This window comes from Canis lupus, chromosome 18, assembly GCF_011100685.1.
Source record: "Canis lupus familiaris isolate Mischka breed German Shepherd chromosome 18, alternate assembly UU_Cfam_GSD_1.0, whole genome shotgun sequence".
Lineage (NCBI taxonomy): Eukaryota > Metazoa > Chordata > Mammalia > Carnivora > Canidae > Canis > Canis lupus.
The window spans coordinates 14,975,436-15,002,292 of NC_049239.1; the positions used below are offsets into that span (position 1 = coordinate 14,975,436).

General features: G+C 47.6%; 1 protein-coding gene across 7 annotated transcripts in view; it reads left to right on the forward strand.

Moving 5' to 3' along the window:
* ATXN7L1 (ataxin 7 like 1) overlaps positions 1–26,857 on the forward strand; it is a 245,328-nt gene that overhangs the window by 108,298 nt on the left and 110,173 nt on the right. The window contains exon 4 of one of the 7 annotated variants that reach the window (XM_038562735.1): positions 410–1,608. The exons of the other annotated variants lie outside the window; for them this stretch is intronic. Within the exon in view, the coding sequence (XP_038418663.1) occupies positions 410–495 (86 nt within the window). The 3' untranslated portion in view covers positions 496–1,608. Of the gene's footprint in view, positions 1–409; positions 1,609–26,857 lie in introns of those variants that run through there. 7 annotated transcript variants of the gene reach the window in all.

Genomic DNA, 26,857 nt, shown 5'->3' on the forward strand with positions numbered 1-26,857 from the left:
GGGTCCATGTATTAAGGGCTGTAAAATGAGATTCCATCAAGGCATGAATAATGGTGCCTCTGGAAAGGATTAATCAAATACCCCATTAAAAGGTATAGGAATTCTGGTCAGACAGCTCCTGTTTAATTACACTCCTGCCCCCACCCCGCCCTCTCACTCGGTTCCCTCTGAAACTACTTCCTACTAGGAGAAATGTGGAAAAGAGTTTAGAGGAAATTATAGAAAAATTGGGACATACGTTTTGATAGAACAAGATCATGAAGACAGATTTAAGCAACCAGGGTTTAATTTAGAAAAAAAAAAAAAAAGATAAGGCAATTGGCGTGAGTAATCATTTACAAATGTAATTTCCAGAGGAGCCCTGTTGATACCATTCAGCAAATGCCAACAAAGCATTTACTTTCCAAAGGGAGAAAGCAAGACAACAAGACAAATGAAGCCATCTCCAGGAATGGACCAGACAACAGCCAAGCCATAGAGAAGAATCAGGTGTGAGAATGGACAGTGCAGAAGGTAGACACAACTACTGAAAGATCTTGGAGGACTGGCATTGTCTGGAGAAGGCTTTCTGGAAGAGGAGACCCCAGTGGAGCCCCGCAATGTGGACAAGCTACCATGTACTGCAAATTCGTGAGCACACTCTGGTGACAGGGTTTAGGGAGAGAATGGGCTTGAGCAGAGCAGGGGGCATCTGTGGGATTCTTCTCTTCATTTCCACCACTACCACCTTGGTCCAAGCTGTCATCACTTCTCACCTGGACAAGTACAAAAAGCCTTCCAGCCGTTTTCCGTGCTTCCACTCTTGCTCCTCTACAATCCATCCTGCACACAAAAGTCAGAATCAAAAATCAAAGTTAATCATATCATTCTCTTGACTTGTGGCTTGCCATTGCTTTTAAGCTAAAAGTAAATCATTATCATGGCTATAAAGTCTTGCATGGTCTGAACCACATCCTGTGCCAGGTCCCCTTTCACTCTATATGCCAATCAAGCCGACCTTCAGCGTTTCAGCACATTGGGTCTTCCCGCCACCGGGCCCTTGCACATGCTTTTCCTGCTCTGTATATGATTTTCTTTTTCTTCTTCTCCTCTTCCCGAAGCTAACTCTGACTCATCCTTCAGAACGCATCTTAATGATTACTTCCTCCTGGAAGACTTCTCTGATTTTCATAACTAAGTAAGCACTTTCTTATACCTCAAAAATAAATGTTTGTTGTGTGAACATATGATTAATGTTTATCTCCCTCACTAGGCCACAAACTGCAGGAGAGCAGGGACCCAGTCTTTGATCCCCTAGAGCCTTGCACTGTCTCAATAAATATATACTGACTGGATCATGACATTTAACTCGGAACACTGAGACTAGTGGAGAAATTATGGTTGACCAGTATGTAGGAGAGTGCCATTGTGAATTCTTACTGGGATGAAAAGCTGAATGCATGTTCAGACTCTGCCACCTGCTGGTTGTGCTACTATAAATAAGTCACAGGTCCTCTTGGGGCCTGTTTCCTCATCTGTAACATGGGGGTACCAACAGCCACTTCACATGGTTGTAGCGAGAAATTAATGAAATAATATATATAAACATATTTTGACTGTAAAACCAGACATAAATATGCTTTGTCATTTTTTCCAGTGTTGTCATTAGCAATCAGATGGATGGATGGATGGATGGATGGATGGATGGATGGATGGGCAGATTAACAGGGAGCCAGTGTGAAAGCCGGAGTGGGGGGAGCCTGGCACAAGAATGGTATAATGGAAGCCGAAAGAGGAGGGAATTTCAAGAAGTAGGAGGAGGCTTGTTGATTGACCACAACATTTCATACAGTAGAGCAGGCAAGGAGAAGGAGAAAAAAAGAATCTTTCAACTCAGAAGTCACTGGTGACCTCAGGACAAGTCCTCCTCAGCCTTGTCACATGTCTGTGCTTTCAATGACATGCCTTAATTGTAACTTAATCACTTTACTGATTTTTATCTTTTTTGGAGGAGGGAAATCAAATTGATTTGCACATACAGCAAAATTGGGGAGATGACTCTGGCTGCCACCAGCAGGTGCTGACAAGTGAAGAAATGAGCGTCAGAAGATAAGAAAATACACTGAACATCTATTTTTAATAAGGCCTAGTAAACCTTGGTTATTTATTAAATTGCCATAGATAATTAGGTTTCAGTTTCCAGGGTCATTTCGTTTTAACTCCCTGTGCCCCAGGAGGTGGAGTGGGGCTGGATGTGTAGGCAGGAACCTGTGGTGTGAGACCCATCTGAGGGCACTTTTGCTGCTATGAGCTTTTTCTGGGTCTCTACATCCCACTTTCTACCACAAGAATCAAGGCAGGGTAAGTTGCTCTAACACGTGCACACACATCCTCCCAGCTAAGTACATGGTCCTCGTGGACCTTTGGCTCCAACGTGGTGGTTTAGGCTTCGCCATGCAGCCCTAATCCAGCGGGATCTGCCTGTGTGCAGGCCCTGGGAGTGAGTGGCCCCAGCTGAACCTGAACCCCCATGCTGAACCATCTCAGGGCTGACTCCTGAGGAGTAAGAAAGACACATCGCCAACTATCACGTGGGAATGAAATAACTGGTGGTCTTTTCTAGTCTGTTTTTAAGTTTTTCCCCCCTTCCCTAGTGGAGTATCTAAGTTTTGTCAGCCAGGTTTGGAAAGCATGGGGGTGAAGGTGGATGTTGAAATTGGCCATTGGAGGTTATTTCATTTCCATGTGATAGTTGGTGATGTGGAACCTGGGGTCTATGAAGTGAGGAGGTGGTAGTCAAGAAGACTTTAAAATGGCTCAGGGAGGGCTTGAAACCCCTGCTCTAGTGCCTCTCCGGCACGATGGCTCAAGAGCGTGTTGCCCATGTAAAGACAGCTCCGTGCGTGTCTCTGCTGCCTGCTGCTCCCCAGGGGCCCATCTCCCAGAGCCAGGACCTTCTTTGACAGTCTTAGGTTCAAAATGTTTAGTCAGTGAAAGGTTCCCTGTGAACTGATGCACACAGTTTGCCAAGAAGGAATGCCCAGGCCCTGGTCCACGGATGAACGGCACCACCCCTGGAAGTCCCGTGACATCCCAGCCTGGGCGGTGTGGGAGGCACAAAGCGAAGGCCTGGTGCCTGCCTTCAGTCGTGGAGCCTCCTGGGCAAGCTGGGTGGTCATTGGGGGCTCCTGGCTACAGCCGGACCTGCTAACTACTGATCTGTGTCCCCCACCCCCCAGGTGCACTGAAGGGACAAGGCCCAAAGCTCTGGAGTCTTTCTGATGTCCAGAAACACGAGGACACGGTCTCCTGCTTCAGACCGAGGGCGTGATGGTTCAGAGCGGGGCGGGGAGTGGGGTCACAGTTCAGCTCTGCCTGCTTCCTGCCCTCTGCTGGCTGAAATGTCTTATCTAGAAAATGGGACCTAATGGAGCTTTCTCAGAGAGGCCGTGTGAAGACTCCATGCCCTCCTGCACATAACCTGCTTAGACTGAGCCCGGCCCAGCGTGAGAAGGGAGCTAACAGAAGCACGGGAGCCGTGGTGGATTTAACCCTCTTGCCAATTCTGGTCTACCCTTCCAACATCCCTACTGGGTCCCAGTTCACCCTGCCCCTCCGGACGGTCATGCCCCCGGTGGCTTCTAGAGGCTGAAGCTGGGAATCTTGAGAAGCTAGGAGTCCATGATGGGTTTTGGGACAGGGACAAGAAGAGGGTTCCAGGAAGGACTCTGTGGAATTCCTAGTGATCCTGAGATGGGCCCCCGAGGAGCAGCAGGAAGCAGCAGGGAAGACAAGCATCGCAGAGCCCAGGCGGGAGGGAATTCCAAGGAGCATCAGAGGTTTCAGAAAGGTAGCCTAGGATGGGAACTAAGACTAAGAAAAGAAAGCTGCTGAATCGTATTTGCCTTCTCAGAGAAAGCGAATTCAAATTAATTTGGTTTTAGAGTTTTTGTTTTTGTTTTTTTTAAAGATCTTATTTACTTATTTGACAGGGAGCGAGAGAGAGCCCAAGCAGGGGGAGCAGCAGAGGGAGAGGAAGAAGCAGGCTCTCCGCCGAGCAGAGAGCCCCATGTGGGGCTCCATCCCAGGCCCCATGAGACCATGACCAAAAGCAGACATTTAACCAACTGAGCCACCCAGGCCCCCCTGGTTTTAGAGTTGGTGGGGTTTTTATTATTATTATTATTTTATTTATTTATTCATGAGAGACACAGAGAGAGAGGCAGAGACACAGGCAGAGGGAGAAGCAGGCTCCCTGCAGGGAGCCCGATGCAGGACTCAATCCCAGGACCTGAGCCGAAGGCAGACGCTCAACCACTGAGCCACCCAGGCGTCCTGGTTTTAGAGTATTAAACACACATGTTGTCATCATTGGCGATACCCTAGAGCATTATTAAAAAAAAAAAAAAAAAAAAAAAAGCTTCCCAAATTGCAATTCTCTTACCATCTACACCCTAAAAGCAGGAACCCAATCCTGCAGAGCAGATTTGAAAAACTCCTGAGCCCACAAAAGACATCAGTCTGCCTATCCAATGTGTGTTAAGTTCTCCCAATCACGCCTCCCTCCCTGCTCCTTCCCATCCCACGTTCTCCCCACTGTTAACAGCGAGGTGGACATACAATCCTGATTTCCTTCACAAATAAAATCCCTGGGAGAATCAAGGAAAGAAATACGAACAGAGAAGCAGAATGTGATCGTTTCAGGCCTTTGCCTGATTTCTTTTATTCCCCTCCGACGTCTTTCAGACCCTTTCCGTGGCTTTATACACCTACTGCTGTAATAAAGATCTGAAGGTTAGGGTCAGGAGCCTATTGAGTCTGGAGAGTGCCTTACATTTTGAATTTTTTATCGTATCCATCATTTTTGGAGCTTTTTCTTCCTGTGCAAATCAAAACACCCCACATGTATTGAAAGTGTTACAAAGCATCTTGTCTCCTCGTACAGCGTTGCTCATTATTTTGTCCGTTTTGGGGTGACATTGCCCAGTAGCATGTAATTTAGGGTCCTGGGCTTATTGGGGGGGCCTAGAGGTCACCATTAAGTAGATGCGCTCTTTGTTAAGTCAATATTTGATAAAGCCTTTTGAAAACGCTAATAATTATGTTTGTGGGACTGTCTGCTGAGATTGGAGAAGGGAAAAACTTTTTAAGTGTAACTTTTCTTGCTCCAAACCATAAGTAAACAGCCAGATCTAATCTTCCCTTCATCTATCATTTATATTTATTACATTTGGTGAGTCTGGTTAGTGGTCTAGATTCCTTTGGGTTTTGCTACATCCAGTCTCCTATTATGCAATCATCTTTGATAAAACTTAACAGTATACAATCCCGGGCCCTGGGGCCTAGCGCAACGTCAAACCCCATTCCAAACTATATTGAAAGGCATTAAAGAGAAGCATTCCCCAGTCACTTCCAATTGTTTAAAAAAAAAAAAAAAACTGTCATAAATCACTAGTTCCACAGAGAGCTTCCCCAGGTCCCATTCTCCTACTGTCTCATTACCTCTATTGTGAGAAAGTGATTACGGTGGGGTGTGCCCTCCTTAAGAACATGCCTTGCATATGGGGGTTTTCTCAAGCAGGTGATTATTCACATTAAGAATGAGTGCATTTGGACCCATTGGCGTGCACCGAGGCACGATCCAGACAGCGGAAAAAAGGCAGGTTTGGTGGCCTGAGTCCTGAACAGACAATTTGTAAGGAAAAGACATAGATGGAGGGAGAACTGATGGTCACTTGAAAGACGTATAAAGGACATCTAAAATATGCATGGAAATAAATAAATAAATAAATAAATAAATAAATAAATAAATAAATAAAATAAAATAAAACATGGACAGGAGTGGCCGGTAGAGTCTCAGGATACACAGTTGGGTGATGAAACCATAAATAAACATGAAGAACTGAAGAGTGTAGGTTAGGAGTGGGGCTGCTTTTGGAGGCCGGGGGTGGGCTGCAGTTGGGAGGGGTGCGTGGAGGGGCCTCTGGGGTGGCAGCAGAGCCCCCTTCCCTCACCCCGCTGCTTGCTAGGGCACTTGTCTTCTCACCTCCCCCGGTGCAATCCATTGTTTTGTGTGGTTTTGAGTGGCTGTGCTTTATTTTACACTAGAAACTTCTATTTTAATGAGTCTACTTGGGGTTCATATTACCTCCAGTCTTTCCAGAATTTGGCTTGGGCGGGGCGGGGGGGGGGGTTCGTCTTAAAATACGTCTTCGTTTTCTCACTGAGAGGAAAATTATAAATCCAGCTGGAAGTTCACCGTGGGGTTGTCTGGCAGCGTGGTCAGAACTGCGAGCTTGGTGGTGGAGTTTTTCTGGGTTCTGGCTACGGAAAATCCTCTGGTCTTCCTCTTCTCCCTTTTTTTTTAAAGTAGCTAATTATCTAGTTAGTTGCTTTTGGTAATGGAATAACCCGCAAACCCACCTTCCCTAAACAAAAGCCCTGACTTTGACAACAACCTCTGCTTCTCTTCCTCCTCCCTGATCTTTGGAAGTCTTGAAAGGCCACAAAGGCTTGCTATGGGAACTTGGCCCTGCCATGAACCTCTACTTTCTCTACCTGATTGTCCCTGGAAATAAATGCCGGCCTGAAGCAAGCACCCTCCTGGTGTGATTTTAGGGTGACCTCTGACATCTTTCCATCCAACAGGGGCATCATTCCTTTGCCTTGAGGCTTTCACCCCTATTAAGTGTAGTTCCACCAGGGCATTGACCAAGGTGGAGCTTAACACAAATTAGTTAGGTGAGAGCTAGTTTCATAAAGAGTAGGAATCTTGAAGCCTGAGGTCAGGGCACAGGAAGGAAAACCCAACAGGGAGTTGGTGGAAGCTTACCTTTTCTTCTTTCTCTTCTTCTTACTACACTGGCCTCAATGTGTCGATATTTTTCAGCTAACTCTAGGATCCCACTAACACACAGCATTTCCATCTGTCCCTGGGGCCGCATGCAGCTCGTCGTCTGACTCTCTCTGGTTGCAGAAGCCTGAGTCCAAACCTGTTTGGGAAGGAAGGGGCGGGGACCTCATCTGTTTTTGCTCACCATTCAGTTCTCAACCCTGGCACAGTGCTCGGCACATAGTGAGTGTTCAGGAAACACTGGATGAAGAAGGCAAATGAATAATAGGGGCGTCTGGGTGGCTTAGTAGGTGAAGCATCTGCCTTCGGCTCAGTCAGGTCATGATCTGATCAAGCCCCACATAGGGCTCCCTGCTCAGTGGGGAGCCTGCTTCTCCCTCTCCCTTGGCTGCTCCCCCTGCTTGTGCTCACTCAGTCTCTCTAATCTTTGAAAAAAAAAAAAGTGAGTTGGAAAAAATTTTTGAAAAAAAAAGAAGATAAATGAATAAACAGGGAACCAGGTCAACAACCAGCTTGCAGTGAGGAAGACCACACAGGGATCTCCCAAGAGGGGCAGGAGACAGGGAGGAGGTGACTGCTGTCACACGGTGGGTTCTCAGGGACACCTCCCCCTCACCTCCATCCCTGGGCATTCCCTCAGCAGCAGCCCAGGGTCAGCCGCTTCTGTGCCTCCCTGTCCTCGGCAAGAGAATCAGCCAGTACCTAGTTGCTGAGAAGTACCAGCTCTTACCACATTTTCTCCCAGTTGGACAGCACGTCTCAGGATCATGGAAGCATTTTCCCCACACACTGTCTGATGTGTACTACCCCAGAAGCCCTTAAAGTAGGTGATGCCCACTCTAGAGAGGAGGAAACTGAGTCCGAGCTGGATATCCTAGTCACTTTTGAGGAGCCAAGCTATGACTGGAACCTGGGACTTTGGATCGTTGCATCCAGTATCCTTCCTGCTGCCCTGTCCTAGGCCCCGAGATCCAAATAAAGGGGAATCCAGAGTCAGCTTTGCCCTCAGGAAGCTTCACATCCATCTTGGGCACAGAAAACAATCGTACACAATACACATAGGCCACTGAACATCCTGGAGCACTGCCGATCCTTCGGGTTTGCCTCACAGAGATGGTAGGAAAGATTCCTGCTGTTGTTTCTCAGAAAGTTCTTATCAACTTAATTATGGAGTATGCACTGGGGTGGCTCAGCAGGCTTCCCCTGGCTGCGAAATGGGGAGAACAGAGGGAGCATAAATCATAGAAACCCCAAGGAAATCCCAGAGACTTATTTTTGATCAATTGTGTCAATCTCACAGTTGAGCAGGCCTCATTAGAAACAACCACATTGTGGGTGGGAAAAAGAAAGCAATGGGCCTAATCCACATCGAGATAACCATTCCCTGCAACAGTTACTTCCCGGTACACAGCAACGCCTGTGCCCTTGGACCTGCTTCCCTCCCCCGAGCTGTTTCACATCCCCCTCTTCTGATGCTCTCTGTGACCCCAGATGGGCAGTGGGGCTGATACTGAGCCTTGGACACATGGCCCGAGACCCCTCAGCTTGTCGCTGCCAGTGCTGGAACTTGCACCTGAGCTCTTGCTGGCCCTCACCTCTTTTCTGGCTTTTTTCCTGCAGAGGCTCCTGCTGTCCATCTCTTGCAGCCTGTCCTTGAGAACGACCCTGCAGGGGCGGCCCCCGCCACCCACAAGCCCTCTCACCAGCTCTTGCTAGTAGTACGTTGGTTAAGTGCTCACTGACCACTTTGCTGCATTATAATCATTTGATTCGTCTATGCCTAGGGGGAGGAGATGCTATATTTAGAAGCTTAATAGCAAAAACTTCCGAGTCTTCAGTTCACTGTGAGCTTCCTGGTGCTAGGATGATCCCAGGGTCTACCCACTGTATTCCCATCTACTGAGCACAGGAAGATAACCAGACGGCTTGGTCCACGGGGCAGCCAGCGTGCTGAGGGCTGCGGGAGGTTGTGGCAGGGTTCTTGAAGAGAGGACGGACCAATGCAGGAAAGCAGATAGTGAGAAAACCTTCGAAAAAATAACCAGATCTTTTTTATGCTCCTCTAGGGGCAAAAAAGAGAAAATTCATCTTCTTGAGCTCCTGGGGTTGGGGTTGGGGTTGGGGCTAGTCCTGAGGTTGCCAGGCAGTGGTTCTTAGCTATGACTATACATTAGGGTGACCTGAGAACCTTTCCGATAATCATGGTGCAAGACCTGGTATCTGTGCTTTTAAAACCACTCATGATCCCAGAGTGCAGCCAAGCTTGGGAACCAGTGATCTGACAGGTAGTGGTGGCTTTGCCAGGTGTCGGCCTGGTAAGGATGAACTACGTCTCCCAGAATTCCCTGTCCTAGGGTTCCTAATTGGGTTGGGCCACAGAGGGATTCCTGGGAGAGCTGAAGGACAGAAGGGAAGCAGTGGGTGCATTGTCGCCTACCTACCTGCTGACTCACCCCATTGCCTGTAGCAGCGGCCAGGCCTGCAATGGCTCCACCTTTCCCTGGATCCCCATTCGACTTCTCTGACTCTCAGGCCAGCTGCAAGTGCTTGGCTCCATGGCTTCTGGGGGATATCCATACTATCGAGGTCAAGGGCAGCAAGAACACAAGTTTTATTTTTTTTCTATTTTTATTTATTTATTCATGACAGACAGAAAGAGAGGCAGAGACACAGGCAGAGGGAGAAGCAGGTTCCATGCAAGGAGCCCAGTGTGGGACTTGATCCTGCGACTCCAGGATCATACCCTGAGCCAAAAGCAGATGCTCAACCACTGAGCCTCCCAGATATCCCAAGAACACAAGTTTTAATCCATCTTCATGGGGTTTCAGATTGTTCTTGGCCTACCAAGGTCTTTCCTCACCAACTGCAGCCCTACAGACTTAACACTCCAGCATCGAATACAGAAACAACAGCCTTATAGGGGCTGTTTAACCCCCAAGTACTATTGTGAAAGGTCAAATACTTGTTATCGATCCATATACAGATCCATATACAGATCCATCATTATCCATCCTTGTAGTTCTACTTCCTCAACTGAACCTGACCAACATAGGTAGTTTTCAGAATTGTGGAATAAGGGGTTGTTTTCATCCACAGAGGCCTTTTCTTTTCTTTTCTTTTCTTTTCTTTTCTTTTCTTTTCTTTTCTTTTCTTTTCTTTTCTTTTCTTTCTTTCCTCTTTCTTTCTTTCTTTCTTCTTTCTTTCTTTTTTTACAGATTTTATTTATTTATGAGAGACACAGAGGCAGAGATGTAGACACAGGCAGAGAGAGAAGCAGGCTCCCTTTGGGGAGCCCGATGTGGAACTTGATCCTGGGACTCCAGGATCACACCCTGAGCTGAAGGCTCTGCTTTCAACCTCCCAGCCACCTAGGCATCCCATGAAGGCCTTTCTTAAACTGGAGACCCAGGTGGCCTCTGATTGAAGGGGAAGGCAAGTCTGATCGCCATCCCCCAGGGTGACACAGGAGGGGCAATCTGAAAACCTTTGGTAGATTCATGCTCTCCAGATCCAGTGGTGCATGGGAAACCAGACTTTTCTGGGGAAAATCTTAAAAAATGTAAATTCCTGGGCTTTATTTCACATCTAGGAATAAGAATCTCAAACGATTGGATTCCAAGTGAGAATTTTTCTAAAGCCACCTTACCCCAGCCTTTCTGGGTTGTTGGTAACATTCTGTTTCTTGATGAGGGTGTTTTATACATCCAAAGGTAAAAGGTGGTACATGTGTGATTTTTGCCCTTTCCTATATGCATGTTATATCTCAACTGAAAAAAAAAATGCCCCAGCCCCCACCCTTCCACTCCCCATAACCCCATATCCCAGTGATGGCCAAGGTTGACAACCGCTGGTCTAGATGATTCCTTGTACCCTTCCTGGCAAAATTCAGAGAGAAGGAGCAGAAGATATTCAGCACTTGGGAATAGTTAAGGTGCATCCAACATCCTAACGATACAATCCTATGCAGTTATCATAACAGTGCATGGGTGATAAGGAGAACGAGACGGGGCAGTTTGGAAGATCATACTGGAGCCAGACCATGGAAAGCTTTGAATGGCAAACTGAAGAAAAGGAAAAGCCACTTTCAGAGTTACGGCTTTTTTTTTTTTGAGGAGCGGCATCTGGTGGCAGGCCAGGGTGGTTGGTGAGGGGTGGTGCTTACAGATTTTGAAAGTGATTGGTAAAAATAACATTTTAAAAAGTGCAATTGTAGGGGATCCCTCGGTGGCTGAGCAGTTTAGCGCCTGCCTTCTGCTCAGGGTGTGATCCTGGAGTCCCAGGAGAGTCCCACATCAGGCTCCCTGCGTGGAGTCTGCTTCTCCCTCTGCGGTGTCTCTGCCTCTCTCTCTCTCTGTGTCTCTCATGAATAAATAAATACAACCTTTAAAAAAATAAAAATAATAAAAAACAATAAAAAGTGCAATTGTAAAGGAGCGCCTTGGTTAAGCGTCTGCCTCCAGCGCAGGTCATGATCTCAGGGTCCCAGGATTGAGCCCCTGCTCGCCCCCTGCTCAGCTAGGGGGTCTGCTTCTCTCTCTCCATCTGTCCCCGCCATGCATCGTACTCTCTCTAATAAATATCATCTTTTTTTTTTCATTGCAATTGTAAATATAAAATTATGTTACCCATCACATTTAACTGCTCACAAAACATATGGTTTAAAATGCAAACTGGTGAATGACAAAGCAGATTGCAGGCCCTGGCCCTGGAAATGGGGACATGACCTTCCTTTGGTGTTAAGACAGACTTTGCAACCTGTGCTTCTTCCTGAAGTGCCTGCAGTCTATACACACAGTTCTGTAATGCTCTTAAGTAGATTTTTTAAAAAGGGTAAAGCCCCGTTCTCCCATTTGAAGGCCAAGGAGATTCCTATGAGGCACAGCTGTTAAATAGATACGTTAAGATTTTAGAGTCATAATACAGGGAGAAACTTCACAGGATGATTCATTTCAGGCTGTAAGTGTCCAGAACAGGTCCAGCAGTGGTTCTCCACGGGGCACTTGGACCTGGGGAGCAGCAGGTATGGGGACGACACTAGAGAAGCAGGTTGAATTACAATTGTTTCTGGGGCTTTTGAAATAAAGAACAGTCCTCCTACCCCAAAGGCGTTCTGAAGCTCCCCTCAATTTAAATCCATCAGCCTAAATGCTGTCTTATATCTGCTTTAATACCCAGAGACAGAGTTTCTGCAGCCTCTTTTAATAGCCCTCTTCTGAGTGTGACGGTTCTGTGCACCTCCTCCCCACCCACCCCCAGGCCCAAAAGACACCTCCAAAGACTACAACTCCTGAGCTTTCAAAATAAGGGCAGAATTAGGCTTAAATGCATTGGTTAAGAAAATCAAACCAGGGACGCCTGGGTGGTTCAGTGGTTGAGCATCTATCTTCGGCTCAGGTCGTGATCCCGGGATCCTGGGATCCAGTCCTGCATCAGGCTCCCCAAAGGGAGCCTCCTTCTCCCTCTGCCTATGATTCTCTGTGTGTGTGTCTCTCATGAATAAATAAATAAAATCTTTTTAAAAGAGAGGAGAGAAGAACGAAAAGAAAGAAGAAAGAAAAAGAAAGAAAAACAAGATACGCGAGGAGGAAGAAGACAAGAAGAAAAGACTAAAGCTACGCCAAAAAGACTACAGTCCGAAGAACAGTATACTGGCTCGGCCGAGTCAGATCAATCCCGACCCATCCCCCTCCCCTCCCTACTCCTCCTCCGCCCGCCCCCGAACTCATCCTCCGACCTAATCCCTCCCTCCCCCCCCCCGCCCTCCCTACAGCCGAAAAACAGAAAGAAAGAAAATCAAGCCAGGGGCACCAGGGTCGTGAGTTTGAGCCTCACATCGGGTGTAGAGATTACATAAATAAATGAAACCTAAAAAAAAAAAAAAAAATCAAATCATAGGCATCATCCAACTTCTTCTAAGAGGTAGACTTTTTTTCATATTCTTATCTGACTTGGAGTATTTTCATTTCAGCCTTTCAAACTCTGCCATCTGTACCAACACCCTAAACTCGACTTTGAGGACTATACGTAGAGAACTCTCTGATCCCCCAGGGAACTCCCTCTGGAGCCCCGCACACTCCCAAACATCTCTCCCTCGGTTCACTGGCATGTGCAGAGGGAATGTAAACCAATCTTGACATTAGCCTGGGTCTAAAATAGCAAGACAACTGTAGAAATGAAAACAGTAATGTGGGGGCATTCCACAGTGAGAAGCCAGTTCCCGTGCTTTCTGCCATTTCCTTCCTTCCCCTCCTGCAATAATTTGAGCATTGATGTCCACAAATTATCTCTCCCACTGCCTGCTCCCCTCCCCAACCCAGAGGGCTTTTCATGATTTTTTCCTAGCCAACATCTTGCAGGAAAGGGAAGTTTAGTTTAATAGCCTGCCTGGCTGGCTCTCGAAACCACCTGACCTTCTTGCTCACTGGGGTGGGCCCAGCTCCGAGGACACAGAGGAAGCCCTGTCCATGCCTGGCTCTCAGTTGTTTTGTTCAGATCATGTGTAGCAGCTCCCCAGAGCACTTTACTTGGCTAGTAAAAGTTGGCAGAGGCACAGGGCGCAAGAGTCCCAAGCCCCAAGCTTGATGAGGAATCCTCTGGAAGTGGGAGGGAGAGCTCAGCTCTCTGGCTCAGTCACCAAGCTCAGGCTCAGGTAGCCAGGAGGACGCCCTGCTGGGTCACTGTCTGGCAGAAGGATTCCCATGACCTCAGGGTCATGTCTGCATGGATCTCAAAGGCATAGCACCTGCCCTTTTGTGTGGTCCAACGGGCAACATCTACCCAAAACAGAACTACGAGATGTTAGAGCTGGAAAGAGTCCTCCAACCTCGCACCCCCTTGCTGCAGTGGAGGGACCCAAGACCGGCTGAGGCCATGTGGGTAGTTTGCCCAGAGTCCCTCAGGTGAAGAGAGAGCTGGGCCACTGTCCCAGGTGTCAGAGTCCAGTGTTCCAGCGCCGCCCCTTGCCCCTTGTCACAGATACAGCGTCTCATCAGGACATGGATATTCTGGGTGTTACCAGACACAACAGGGAGTCACAAGACACACACACACACACACACCCCCAGACCTGGAAAAGTCATGGCTCCCACCCAGGCTGGGCCTTGGGGTCGAGCATACTTTTTAAATTTTTTTTATTTTTATTTCTGTAGCCACAAGTAATCCTTAAAGCTAATTTGCCTTTGTCTCTTCTTTCTCGGCCTTCCTTTCAGTTACTTTTTATTTAGGTCTCTAGGGGTCTTTACATGTGTGGGATGTTTCTGAAAATTCTGACTACAGGCATAAAATATCATGTCTCTTAGCCTCAACTATGATAAACTTTACCAAACAGTTTTACGGTAAAAGAGAGAGGGAGCGAGAGAGAGAGAAAAGTTATGTGCTGCACATATGGAATCTGTATATCACAATTTTATATCCATAACACATGTGTTTTCATGTTGGTGGAAGTGTACCTTACAACATTTTAAGGGAGGAAATGTGGATTTAATTACACGTGGCCTTTTTTTGAGAGATGGTTGACATATAACATCGCATTTGCTTTAGGTATACAACATAATGATTTGATATACGTATATATTCTTAATTCGTCAAATCAGTGAGATATGTACCTACTGAAAAATTCAAAAGATACCAGAGGGTCTACATGGACAAGTATCCCTCCTCCCTTGCCTCCAGCTACCCATTGACGCCCCCCACCAGAGGCCAGAGCTATTAAATCCTCCCAAAGTTAGGCAAGCATGGATGTGTTCTTTCTTTTTTTTTTTTTTTTTTAATAAATGGATGTGTGTTATATACACTCTTCCACTCCTTGCTTCTTTAACTTAACAGTGCATTCATTGATTACCTTCACAAACATGTATCGAGCTCCTCATAGAGGCCACTCAGTGGTCAGAATACAAAGGGAACCAAATAGATGCCTGGCCTCTAGGAGCTTAGTGGGGGGATAGAGACATAAACAGGTAAGGGAAGTCAGTGTGGGGAAAGGCAGGGAGCGCTGTTGCATGTGAGCTGGTCAAGGAAAGCCTGTTGGAAGAGGCTTGAGGCCGGGTCCTGCGTGAACGTGGAGACGGGGCCTCTGAGCAGAGAGAGCAGCCAAGGGAAGACCCTGAGGCTGGGACGTGCCAGGCGGGTCATGCTCCCGGGGCAGTGGAGGCACGGGGTGCCTGGAGCTTCCAGGGGGAAGAACAGTGAGAAGGGGGCGTGAGTATGTGGGAGGCCCGCATATGGGAGGCCCACATGTGCACATGTCACAGTCGAGGTTGGATGCTGGGTACGGGAATGTGGACCTCAGACAGAGGTCAGCGGTGGGAAATAGATTTGAGACTCATTAGCATATAGGTGTTACTTGGAGCTCTGGGAACAGATTAGATTAGAGCCCTCCGTTTATTATGCCAGGGTCCCTCTGCAGGAAAGGATGAGGATGCGGACGCCAGCGCCGCTGCCCCCTCTTGAAAGCTCCCCATCCAATTATCCCAGAGACCGAAGGGATCGATGTCCTGTCAGAGCTGTCACAACTTTGGGGCCGAATGCATTGTGCGGTCACACAGTGTGGAGTCGAAGAAAGAGCACTGGGCGGGGGGTCGGGACCCAGAGTCCAGGGCCAGCTCAGGCCCAGTCCGACGACAAGCCAAAGGCCCCTCTGCTCCCCATCACATCACCTGGAAGGGTGTGAATTCGGTCGTCTCTAAGGACCCTTCTCACTGTAGCGTTATTTGCCTGTGAGTCCAGTGGCCTGAGGAGGACCAAAGAGCTCCCCATACACCAGCCACGTGAAACACTGCATTCCAGGGACTTTCGCGGAGTGTAAGGGAGGCAGCCTGGCTGACTGGGGAGCAGCTTTCTCGGGGGGTGGAAGGGGATTTCAGACTCAAAGGAAAGTTGCAAAAATAGTTCAACCCCCCTCTGTATACACACGTGTGTATATACATTTTCATATGTTTTTTATATATTGTATTTTATAGGGGTTTTTTTACCTGTTCGAGAATAAGCTGCAAATACCATGTCTTTTGAACATTTCAAAGTGTATTTCTTAAAAGCAAAGAGACTCTCTTATGTAACTGTAATACGATGATCAAAATCAGGAAACCAATGTCACTGACAGAGACCTTATTCAAATATTGCCAACCTCCCCGAAGAGCCAAGAAAAAGGTAACAATCCGGGATTACGTGCAGGGTTTAGTTGTCCTGTCCCGGCCACCTCCTTGAATTGGGGAGGGTCCTTCTGCCTGGCTCCTGGCCTCAGCCCCTGCAGACTGCAGGCTCTCACCTTGTAAGGTGACCCTCCGTTTGGTTTGCCGGATGTTTCCTCCTGGTTAGATTCAGGTTTTGTATTTGGGGCAGAAGGCTCTTTCCTGCAGGGGAGGTCATCACTTCTGTGCAGGGCCCGCGTGGGGTGTGCACCTAACATGCCTCCTGTCACTCAGCCCCTGGGGGACCCGAGGCCCAGGGAGCTCGTGCAGCCGGGAGTGGAGTCAGGCCCCCGCTCTTTCCACTGCACGGTACCATCTGACACCAGTTAGAGGGTGTCCTCCACCATCAGCCGTTGCTCCGCTTTGCTCACAACAAGGCTTGAATAAAGCCTCCAGCTCTATTTTCCACTCATGTCAGTGATTGATACTTGATTAATGTTTCAGGATTGCCGGCATCTAGAGCATAATTTTCACAGATGCAAAGACCAATTTTGTTGTTACTGAGGCGGAAAGATCTATTTCCTCCTAAGTTATCAGACAGATTTGGAGGGAACCAGTAAGCACCGGGGCGGCTCGCCGGCTAATTCGGAGAGAAGCTGTGCGGCAGCTGCGTCCTTAGCTCCTGCGGCGGCTCCAGGGCCCAGAGCCGGCCGCACCCCGTCGCCCTGTGGGGCCGCGTGAACCTTGGCGAAATCTCCTTGTGGACTTTACGGATGCCAGGGCATCACTTCCTCACCCAACCGGAGTCCTCGTGGAGAAGACTCCCTTCTATTTTTTTTTTTTTTAGATGTTATTTATTAACTCATGAGAGACACAGGCAGGGGGAGAAGCAGGGTCCATGCAGGGAGCCGGATGCGGGACTCGATCCCAGGACCCAGGGTCACGCCCTGGGCCCAATGCAGATGCTCAACCGCGGAGCCACTTCTTGCCAGCGCAGCTGGGCCCGGCTGCTACTCCCCGACACCCCCTAGCTTTCAGGGGCAGCGGTGAGAATACTGGATTGCAGCCGAGCTCTACGCACCCCACTACGCAGCCTCGTGGGGTTTCGGGTGGTGAGAAGGGTGTGCTGGGTCCCTAGCCCCCGTTCCTGCACAGATGTGCAATCATCCGTGGTTGGTCCTCTTCTCCCTCCTTTGTTTTCTGTCCGTTCGCCTCTCCTCCTCCGTGTTGCCCTCCTGCTCCCTCCTTTGCCCTCTTGGGCTCCCTTCGTAAAAGCAAGAGGGATTATTTTGTACCAGAATCACAAACCGAGATGGCGAGGCCAAGTCCCAGGTGCCTCCAGCCAGGAAAGTAAAAGACCCATCAATTCCTAGTTTGGAAAGTGATGACCTTGGCCTTGGGAGGTCTTGCTTTCCCCCAGAGAAGCATTCACTCAATCATGTTAGCCGGAGGGCCAGGCCTGGAAGATGGGGTGGGCGTGGTGCGTTGAGAGGGGGATGGGCAAGCCCCTGGCCGCTGGAAGATCTCCACTAGGGGTAGCTGTGGGATCGCCAGCCAGTGACCAGCTTTGTAGGAGGGACCGGATATTGTGTGTGTGTGTGTGTGTGTAATGGAAAAATGTGGGGGGGTGCCTTTTTAAATTCAAAGTTGAAATGACTTTCCTGGAAGTGTGAATATGAAAAAATTAAACAGGGCTTAGATAAATGGGTGTGAATGTGAAGTGGATTAAGAATGTAAGTATTGGGATCCCTGTGTGGCGCAGTGGTTTGGCGCCTGCCTTTGGCCCAGGGCGCGATCCTGGAGACCCAGGATCGAATCCCACATCAGGCTCCCGGTGCATAGAGCCTGCTTCTCCCTCTGCCTATGTCTCTACCTCTCTCTCTCTCTCTGTGACTATCATAAATAAATTTAAAAAAAAAAGAAAAAAAAAAAAGAATGTAAGTATTTAGGGCACCTGGGTGGCTCAGCCTTTGGACTGGGATGAGATCATGAGATCATGATCTCAAGGCCCTGGGATCGAGTCCCCCCTCGGGCTCTCTGCTCAGTGAAGAGCCTGCTTCTCTGTCTGCCTCTGCCCCTTCCCCTGCTCATGTGAGCTCTCTCTCTCTCTCTCTCACTTAATATCAAATAAATTTTAAAAATCTTTAATAAATAAAATAAACTTTAAAAAAGAATGTAAGTATTTAGACTAACACTTCCTCCGGGGTAAGCCCTGGAGCAGTGGTAGCCGTTACTGTAGTGGTGAAGGGCATGGGCTCTCCGGCCAGATTGCCTAGGTCCACATTCCAGCTCTAACACCTCTAGTTGCACAGCCTTGGGGAAGTTCTTCTACCTCTGTTTGTCTCAGTTTCTGTATCTGTAAAATGGTTATGATCCAAGTACCTACTTGAGAGGACTGTTGTGAAAATTCAGAAAAATCAAATGAATTCATGTCCATAAAGCACTTAAAAGAGCACTGGGCATGTATGAAGCAAACCATAGAAGAGTTATTACCTGGGGTGCCTGGGTGGCTCTGTTGGTTGAGCAACCAGCTCTTGATTTCAGCTCAGGTCATGATCTCAGGGTCATGAGATTGAGCCCCGTGTAGGGCTCCTTGCTGAGCATAGAGCCTCCCTAGGATTCTCTCTCTCCTCCCTCTGTCTAACCTCCCCCACCCCCAGTGCTTTCTCCACCTGCTGTACTGATCAATAAGAAAATTACCCCTAGATTTTGCTCATATCCAGGCCTATTTGAGAATATCAACAAAGAGGCTGGTAAATTTTGAACTTAGCACACACACTGCATTGGGACACCTTGGTGGCTCAGCGGTTGAGTGTCTGCTGTCGGCTCAGGTCATGACCTGGGGATCCTGCGGTGGGCTCCCTGCAGGGGCCCTGCTTCTCCCTCTGCCTGTGTCTCTGCCTCTCTTTGTGTCTCTCAAGAATAGTGAATAAATAAATAAAATCTTTAAAAAAAAATAAAAAGAACACAAGCTGCATTTCAAGGCTAGGTCCTTGCATCAGATAAAGCAGGGCATCTCCCACCGTAGGGTAAGTCACATGAGAGACAGAACACTCCTACTCCTCTGAAGTTCTAGTTCTTCAGCGAAGACATGTGGGTCTCTTTGCCTTGATGCACCACAACATGTTCTTTGAGCAAGGACCTGGCACTCGCTGTATCAGTTTCATAGAGCTGCTGTAACAAAGGGCCACAACAGAAATTTCTTGTTGTACCGTTCTAGAAGCTAGACGTCTGAGATCAAGGTGTCCACAGGGTCTCTTCCTTCTGAGGGCTCTGGAGAGAATCTGCTCCATGCCTGTCCCTAGCTTCTGGTGCTTCACAGGCCATCTGAGACCTTCCTTGGCTTATAGACGCATCACCGCAATCTCTGCCTCCATCTTCCCATGCTTTTCTCCCTGTGTGTATCTGTCTCTATACTCACAATTCCCTTTGCTAAGGACACGGCCCTATTACATTAGGGCCCACATTCCTGATCTTGTCTTAATTCGGTCATCTGCAAAGACCCTATTCACAGGTATGGGGGGGGGGGTTAAGCCTCCACATCTTTTAGTGGAACCCAATTCAATCCCTAGTACTCATAGTCTCTCAAGCCCTCACATTGGACTTGCTGAAACTGGCTGCCACCTGGCCCATCCCTCAGCCCTCACCTCCCGTTCCCGCTCACCTTCCACATGGTGGGTGAGAAATCATTCTCCCACTCCATTGTCCCCAGGGAGGCATTTATTTCATTCCTGACACTGTGATCAGAAAAGAACATCAAGCTCAAATGGGTCAGAATCAAACACCGTCAGCAGCATGTTGAAAGCCAAGCCTGTACAAGGTTGCGGGGGGCGGAGGGGGAATGGGGTGTGACCTGGTTCTTGGGTGAAGAAAACTAAGGCTTTACTTTGTGTGAGCGACTCTCCATTGGCCCATTGCTCTGGCCGAAGTTCACTGTGGCCATCTGGGGTCGTTTGCATTTTCTCTGGGCTCTTTTCCTGTATCCAGAGGAGGCCACACAGGGTGATGGAATTAGCATTTGGAGCAAAGAGTCATGTCTGTTCTGCTGCTGTTCAGCTAGCTCTGTGAACTTGGACCTGCCTTTCTGGGGCTTAGTGTTCTCATTAGTCCACCGAGGAAGTTGGATTCACAATGAAGTGACTTTTGACTAAGGTCAAAGGTATATGTGACTTTATCATATTTAATCCTCACCACGAGCTGCTAGAATGGGTATTGTAATCCTCATTTCACAAATAGGAAACCTCAAAGAAATTAAAGGACCTCAGAAGCCCACATTGTTTGTGCTCTGTGACCTCCACATCTTTAACTGACTCTTGGGTCAGTGGTTTTCCATCATGCTAGAAAATCACTAATCACTTGGGAGAACTTTGGGTTTCAGGCCTAACATGTCTCGGAGTAGGGTCTTGGTACTGGTCCTTTTCGAGAGCTCTCCAGGTAATTCTGATGTTTCCAGCGTTGAGAACCGCTGTTCTAAATGATCTATGGCTCTCCCCTGGTCTAGAAGCATATGAGTGGGGATCCCTGGGTGGCGCAGCAGTTTGGCGCCTGCCTTTGGCCCAGGGCGCGATCCTGGAGACCCGGGATCAAGTCCCACGTCGGGCTCCTGGTGCATGGAGCCTGCTTCTCCCTCTGCCTATGTCTCTGCCTCTCTCTCTCTCTCTCTCTCTCTCTCTCTCTCTCTCTGTGACTATCATAAATAATAAATAAAAGAAAAAAATTTAGAAGCATATGAGCGCCCATGGCATCTGAAGTCATTGCTAAACTCCTCAGGCCCAGACCCAGGAATTAAAATTGATTTGACCTAAGAATGTGTATTTTCTGATTCTGAGTTTCACGAACCACTGATCTAATCTGCTTTCTTCATTTGACATCAAGTGCCATGCCCAAAGTCACACAGCTCATTAGTGGTGGGGCTGGGATTCTCCGCCCCTACCCTCCCCATCTTTTTATTCCACAAATCTCTAGGGAAGGCCTAACCTGGCATACATGGTAGAGTTACCTGGAAAATGGTTTTTTTTAATATGGAGGCCCTGGCCCCACCCCAAACCAATTAAGTTACAGCCTCTAGGGGGTAAGCCTGAATGTCTGGCCTTATGGGAGCCTTTTACCAATCTTAGTGTGCATATGACTCCTAAGAGGGTCTTGTTAAAATGCAGATTCTGTGGCACCCAAGTAGTAGTTGGCTAAGCATTCAACTCTTGATTTCAGTCCGGGTCACCATCTCAGTGTTGAGGGTTGATTGTGAGATCGAGCCCTGCATCAGGCTCCACGCCGGCTTTGGAGCCTGCTTAAGATTCTCTCCCTCTCCCTCTGCCCACCCCACCACACGTATGAGCAAGTTCTCTCTCTCTCTCTCTCTCTCTCTCATTCTCTCTCTCTCTCAAAAAAATAAATAAAGTTCTATATCATCATGAAAAAAAGATGCAGATTCTGCTTCCATGGTCTGGGGTGGGGTCTAGGATTCTGCATTTCAAAACAGGCTCCGTCCTTGCTGGTCCAGGGACCACACTTTGTGCAGCAAGTCCTTAAGAAATGGTCCGAGTCCCTAAGTTTTCAGGCATCCACACCTCTGCTGGCATCTCCCTTGCCTACCTCCATTTGTACTCACTGGATTTGTATTTGCTTACTCTTCAGCAGAGATTTTTCACTGTATCATTTATAAAAGTTGGCCTCCCTACCCACACTTTAAAAGTATCTTGAGGGAATCCCTGGGTGGCTCAGTGGTTTAGCGCCTGCCTTTGGCCCAGGGCGCGATCCTGGAGTCCCAGAATCGAGTCCCACGTCGGGCTCTCAGCATGGAGCCTGCTTTTCCCTCCTCCTGTGTCTCTGCCTCTCTCTCTATGTCTATCATAAATAAATAAATCTTAAAAAAAAATAAAATAAAAGTATCTTGACCCTTGGGACCTTGGTTCCAAATTCTTCACCCATGCCCTCCTCAACCCATCTACTGAGTACTGTGTTCTTCTCTGGCTGTGCAAATACTTATGGCACATCTACTTAAGTCATTTCCTTTTTAAGTCATCTTTATGCCCAACGTGGGGCTAGAACCCACAACCCCAACATCCAACGTCACATGTCATATCGACTGAGCCAGCCAGACACCTCATTACTAAGTAGGTATAATGTATACCAGAACCATACCCGTAGCCCTTCCTGGAGGAGCTTGCTGTCCTATAGGGATGGTACGACAAGTGTGAAAGTCACTATAACTCATGCCTGCAGAGAGTCACAGGTACTGTGCGTAGGGGTTAAGAGTGTGGAGCCAGATTGCCTTTGAATCCCAACTCTGCTACTAGCCACGTAGCCTTGGACAAATTACTGAGCCTCAGTTTCCCCAATTATAAAATAGGGACAAGAATAGTACATAATTTGGGCACCTGGGTGGCTCAGTCAGTTAAGCGCCTGCCTTCAGCTCAGGTCATGAGGATCAAGTCCCACATTGGCTCCCAGCTCAGTGGGTAGTCTGCTCCTCCCTCTCCCTCTGCCCCTCCCCCCTGATCATGCTCTCTCTCACACTCTCAAACAAATAAATAAAATAGAAAGAAAGAAAGAAAGAAAGAAAGAAAGAAAGAAAGAAAGAAAGAAAGAAAGAAAAAGAAAGAGAAAGAAAGGGTACATAATTCGTAGGATTGTTCTGAAGGCTAAGTGACCTAACAGATATAAAGTGCTGGTACACATGGTAAGCTGTATGAAGTGCTGGTATTATTTAGTTATAGGAGGAGAGAATTGACAACAGTATCATGACATGCTAGAACTTGAAGGATTCATCGCACTTGGATATCCAGAGATAGAGAGAGAGAGCATTCACGGTGGTGGGAAAAGCATGAGCAAAGGTCCAGAGGCAGACATACAAGGACATATAGAGTCTGGAGTTTAGATTGACAGACACTGTCTGGGTGCCTGAAGGCAGCCATAGCCATGAGCTTCGAATGCCCCTTGATACCAGGTGGCAGGAATCCTGGAAGGCCAAACTGAAAAGTCCAGATTTTATTCTTGAAGCAAAGAGAGGGCCAGTCCGGGGAGCCCTTTTTGTTTGTTTGTGTTTTAAGGTTTTGTTTTTAAGTAATCTCTACATCCAATGTGGGGCTTGAACTCACAACCCAGAGATCAAGAGTCGAACGCGAGAGAACACTCAAGGCAATTAAGTGGCCTTGAACCAGGTCATGGAAAGAGTCACAAAGCATGGAATCCATCTAAGCACTGGAACTCGGGACCCTGAGCTTTAGGCCACTCTCTGCTGGTAAAATCTTGTCACCTCCCAGCCACACAACTCTTAGATTATCCACTCTAGTTAAGAGCTTCGAGCAGGAATGCTATTGTTAATCCTTTCCTCTCCCCCTTAATTCTTAACCCTAGACTCAAATGGTAGGTGATGTCTAAGGTCATGCACACAAGTCAATAAGCAGCATAGAGAGCTACTGGCAAGTTCCTTAACTGCTCTGGGCACCTAGAGGCAAGGAATTTGTCTGTAATATGAGGATCATAAGAGTACCTATGTCACTGAATGGTCATGGGGGTTAAATGAGCTAGTACAAGACAGCAGTTATCACCCTATGCCTAGCACACAGTCAGTGATCAGTAAGCAGAAGCTGTTATTATTACAATAGTAATAATAAGAAGGAAGGAATAATAGGAGGGAATATAGGAATAATAGGAGGAAATCTGAAAAGCTTATGGTCTGCAGTTAAGGGTGAGAAAGAAAATGTAATTACCAGTTGGGAAAGGAGCAAAAGAATTATAAAAGCATTGTATGTGAACATCTATGGCAAGAAATTTGAAAATCTAGAGGAAATGGAGAATTTCCTAGCAAAATATAATTTATCAAAATAGCCCCAAAGAGGTAGAACACCTGAATTGACCAATAACCGTAGAATACTTTAGAAAGTTTATTAAAGAGGCCCTTTCTCAAAGGCCTTCATGGTCTTATAACTGGATAGTATCTACTCTTCAAAAACCAGGTATCATCTTTGTTATTCAAACTATTTCAGGTCATAGAATAAGATGAAAATTTCCCTCAATTCGTTTCATGAAACCAGCATGACCTCAGTGTTTAAACCTAAAAGCACGTGTCTCTTCTATCTCAAAAGCTTTGAGGCAAAAGATGACCCTAACAAAGAAAAATGGGGAAGAAAGCAAGAACCAGGGTGCACCAAAGCACTCTCTCTACAGCGGCAGGCTCTCCCCCAGGAATCACTGGGGAACGCCAGGGCCACTCCCAGAGATCCTGAGCTCATTAGCCTGGGAAGCTCCAGGCCATGGATGTGCTTTTCAAGCTCCCCAGCACCACTGCTTTAAGGGAACTGGAAATTACATAAGTCCACAAACCTGGTTTGTGGTTCCAAACCATGCCAGCACAACAGAAGCAGTTGGAGGAGAGACTTTTAGCCAAACTTTGGCATGATCAGAGCTGGAAGAGGCAGCGATTGGCTATAGACCTGCCAACCCTCCCATCGGAGGTTAAAGGACTCCTCAAAGCTCCAGGCCTCAAGGGAATTGTCTTGAGAGGCCAAAGACCTAGCCATCAACAAGGCCACTTTTATTGGTCAGTTCTGAGCCAGCACCCTTATCCACTGCAAAAGGAAGGCCAGGAAAGCCCACAGAGAGTTTTCATCTCTGGAATCCAATGGGATTTTAATGATAGACCTGTTCGTTATCATGCTGCAAGGTAATTAAGCACACGTGGTAAGCAGTTACATAAATCATTAATTCACAGTGTGTGCACACAGTCAATCCATGCATCAGGCTTCTCCTTCTGCATCCATTCCCCGGTTCCTATGTTTGGCCGGCACCAGCCTGGACCACCCAGGCTGAAGCCTCATCAGACAGTCCTGTCCGGCTCCATAGAGGAGGGATGTCCTAGATCCATCCCTGACCAGGGGTCCTAGAATCCCTTCCCACCATCCATCATCCTCAGAACTCAAGGTGAGGATATTAGTTTTATATCTGTCTACAGTCCCAGCATTAGGTGTAAATCTACTTTCCATCCCTTGTTTCATTAAATAATAATAAGGCAACTTGAACAGTTTTTACTGTAAGGCAATATAAAAAAATGAATAAATTGGTGGCTTGGGTTTGGTTAATTAGCATAGGAGAGACGCAAACCCTATTCCCGTGTGCACCACCCCACCTCCTATCCAAGTAAAAGAACCAGCAGGAAATCTCACCAGGTTCTCAGAGTCACTGCATCATTAAACGAAGTGCGAGAACAAAGGGGAAATTCCAAGGAACGGTGGTGAAGCTGTACAATGTCTGGTGTTCGTTTTGTGAGAGTCCCTAAAAGGAACAGTCGGGGTGGGAACAGATAAAATAGGAATGGCAAAATATTAATTGTCGCAACCGGGTGGTGGGTACGCACGCGTCTCATGTTCTTTTCTCCTTCTGGGGAACGTTTGAAGTGTGTCCATAGGAGAAAAGAAAAGAAGACAGGGAGAGTCAGCATGTTGGTAGGGACGAGCTCCTGTCAGCACATAACTGATGGAAGAGTCTGGACCCTGAAATACATGGGGGGACATCCCGAGAAAGGGACCAGTGTCTCAGTGCAGGCAAGCTTCTCAGGCTGTTGGCCGGGCCTGTGGTGCAGATACCATCCATACTATGATAGATGGTACTACGTAGCCCTGGACATGGGGATCTAGAACAAAAGAGGCCGGCTGGGTGGAGTGGGGGGGGGGGGATTCCTTCTAGGTATTGAATTTGCAACCGTATTTAGCCCTTTGAGGGCACAACACACAGAAGGGGGATGGATCTTTGTTCCCATAGAATACATTTGCCAGCTCTGTCTGAAAGCCTCCACCTTTCCAGTTAATGCTGACAATTTCATGCACCCCATTGGGCAGTGAGAGCATAAATATAAAAGCGAGAAAATGCTGGAGCTTATGGAGAAATCCGATCATGGCTCTAGGAAGGATATTCTCTGTCCGCTCGCTCCATCACCTTCTTGCTTTGTCTCACATTCTCTTCTTCTCTCTCCCCTTCTTCCCTCCTCCGCGCCCCCAATTATTCAGTTTGATTAAACTTTGGAAGACTTACAATATCTTCTCTTTGAAGACGGGCCTAGCCTGGTCAATGATGTTTATATGTCAACATTCAGGAATCACTTTCATTTACCAGCAAGCCCCATCTTATAAGAAACTCCAGGGCGAGCCAAGTCAAGGTTTTTAAAAAATATAAAAGGAGACTCTGAGGGCTGTGAAAGCTTTAGAACAGTACACAATAGCCAACAGACCCTCAGCTGGAGGAGAGGCCGGGGTGGGAAGAGCTGGTGCATGCTTGAATCGAATGTTAACCAAAGATTATTGATGGTCTACTTAATCTGCAAAGGATTACCTTGACAGGAATTGGGCTGCCTGTCCTGATTTTTGTCCAACCGTAGAATCTTTGAGTGATAGCAGATTGGCCCCGCCAGAAGCGCCAGCTGCCTCGGGCTCTGAGGCCCATGAGAAGCCGGCTGAGCAAAAGATGGAGTTTGGGTTTTTGTTTTGTTCTGTTTTATTTGTCTGTCTATGGGTTTGGGTTTTGTTTTTGTTTTTAGCATTTGCTGCTTGAGAACCCCGCACATGTGTTTAGGACTTCACAGTATCAAAAGCACGTTTATTTGGGGGTCATGTCCTTTGATGCTTCCAGCAGCACTGTGTGGCAGGCTGTCCAGGGGTCTCAAACCCTTGTTTACGGATGAGGAAACTAATTCTCAGAGCTTAATGATTTGGGGGTCCAAAAATAAGCAGCAGAGCTACAACTGAATCCTTCAGTTCTCTGCCATTAGAGAGAAAGACAAAGGGATATACCAAATGCTACTTAAGCATGCAGTGTCTGGGGGCGCTTGGGGGCTCAGTTGTTAAGGGTCTGCCTTTGGTTCAGGTCATGATCCCGGGGTCCTGAGATGGAGCCCCACAAGCCCCAC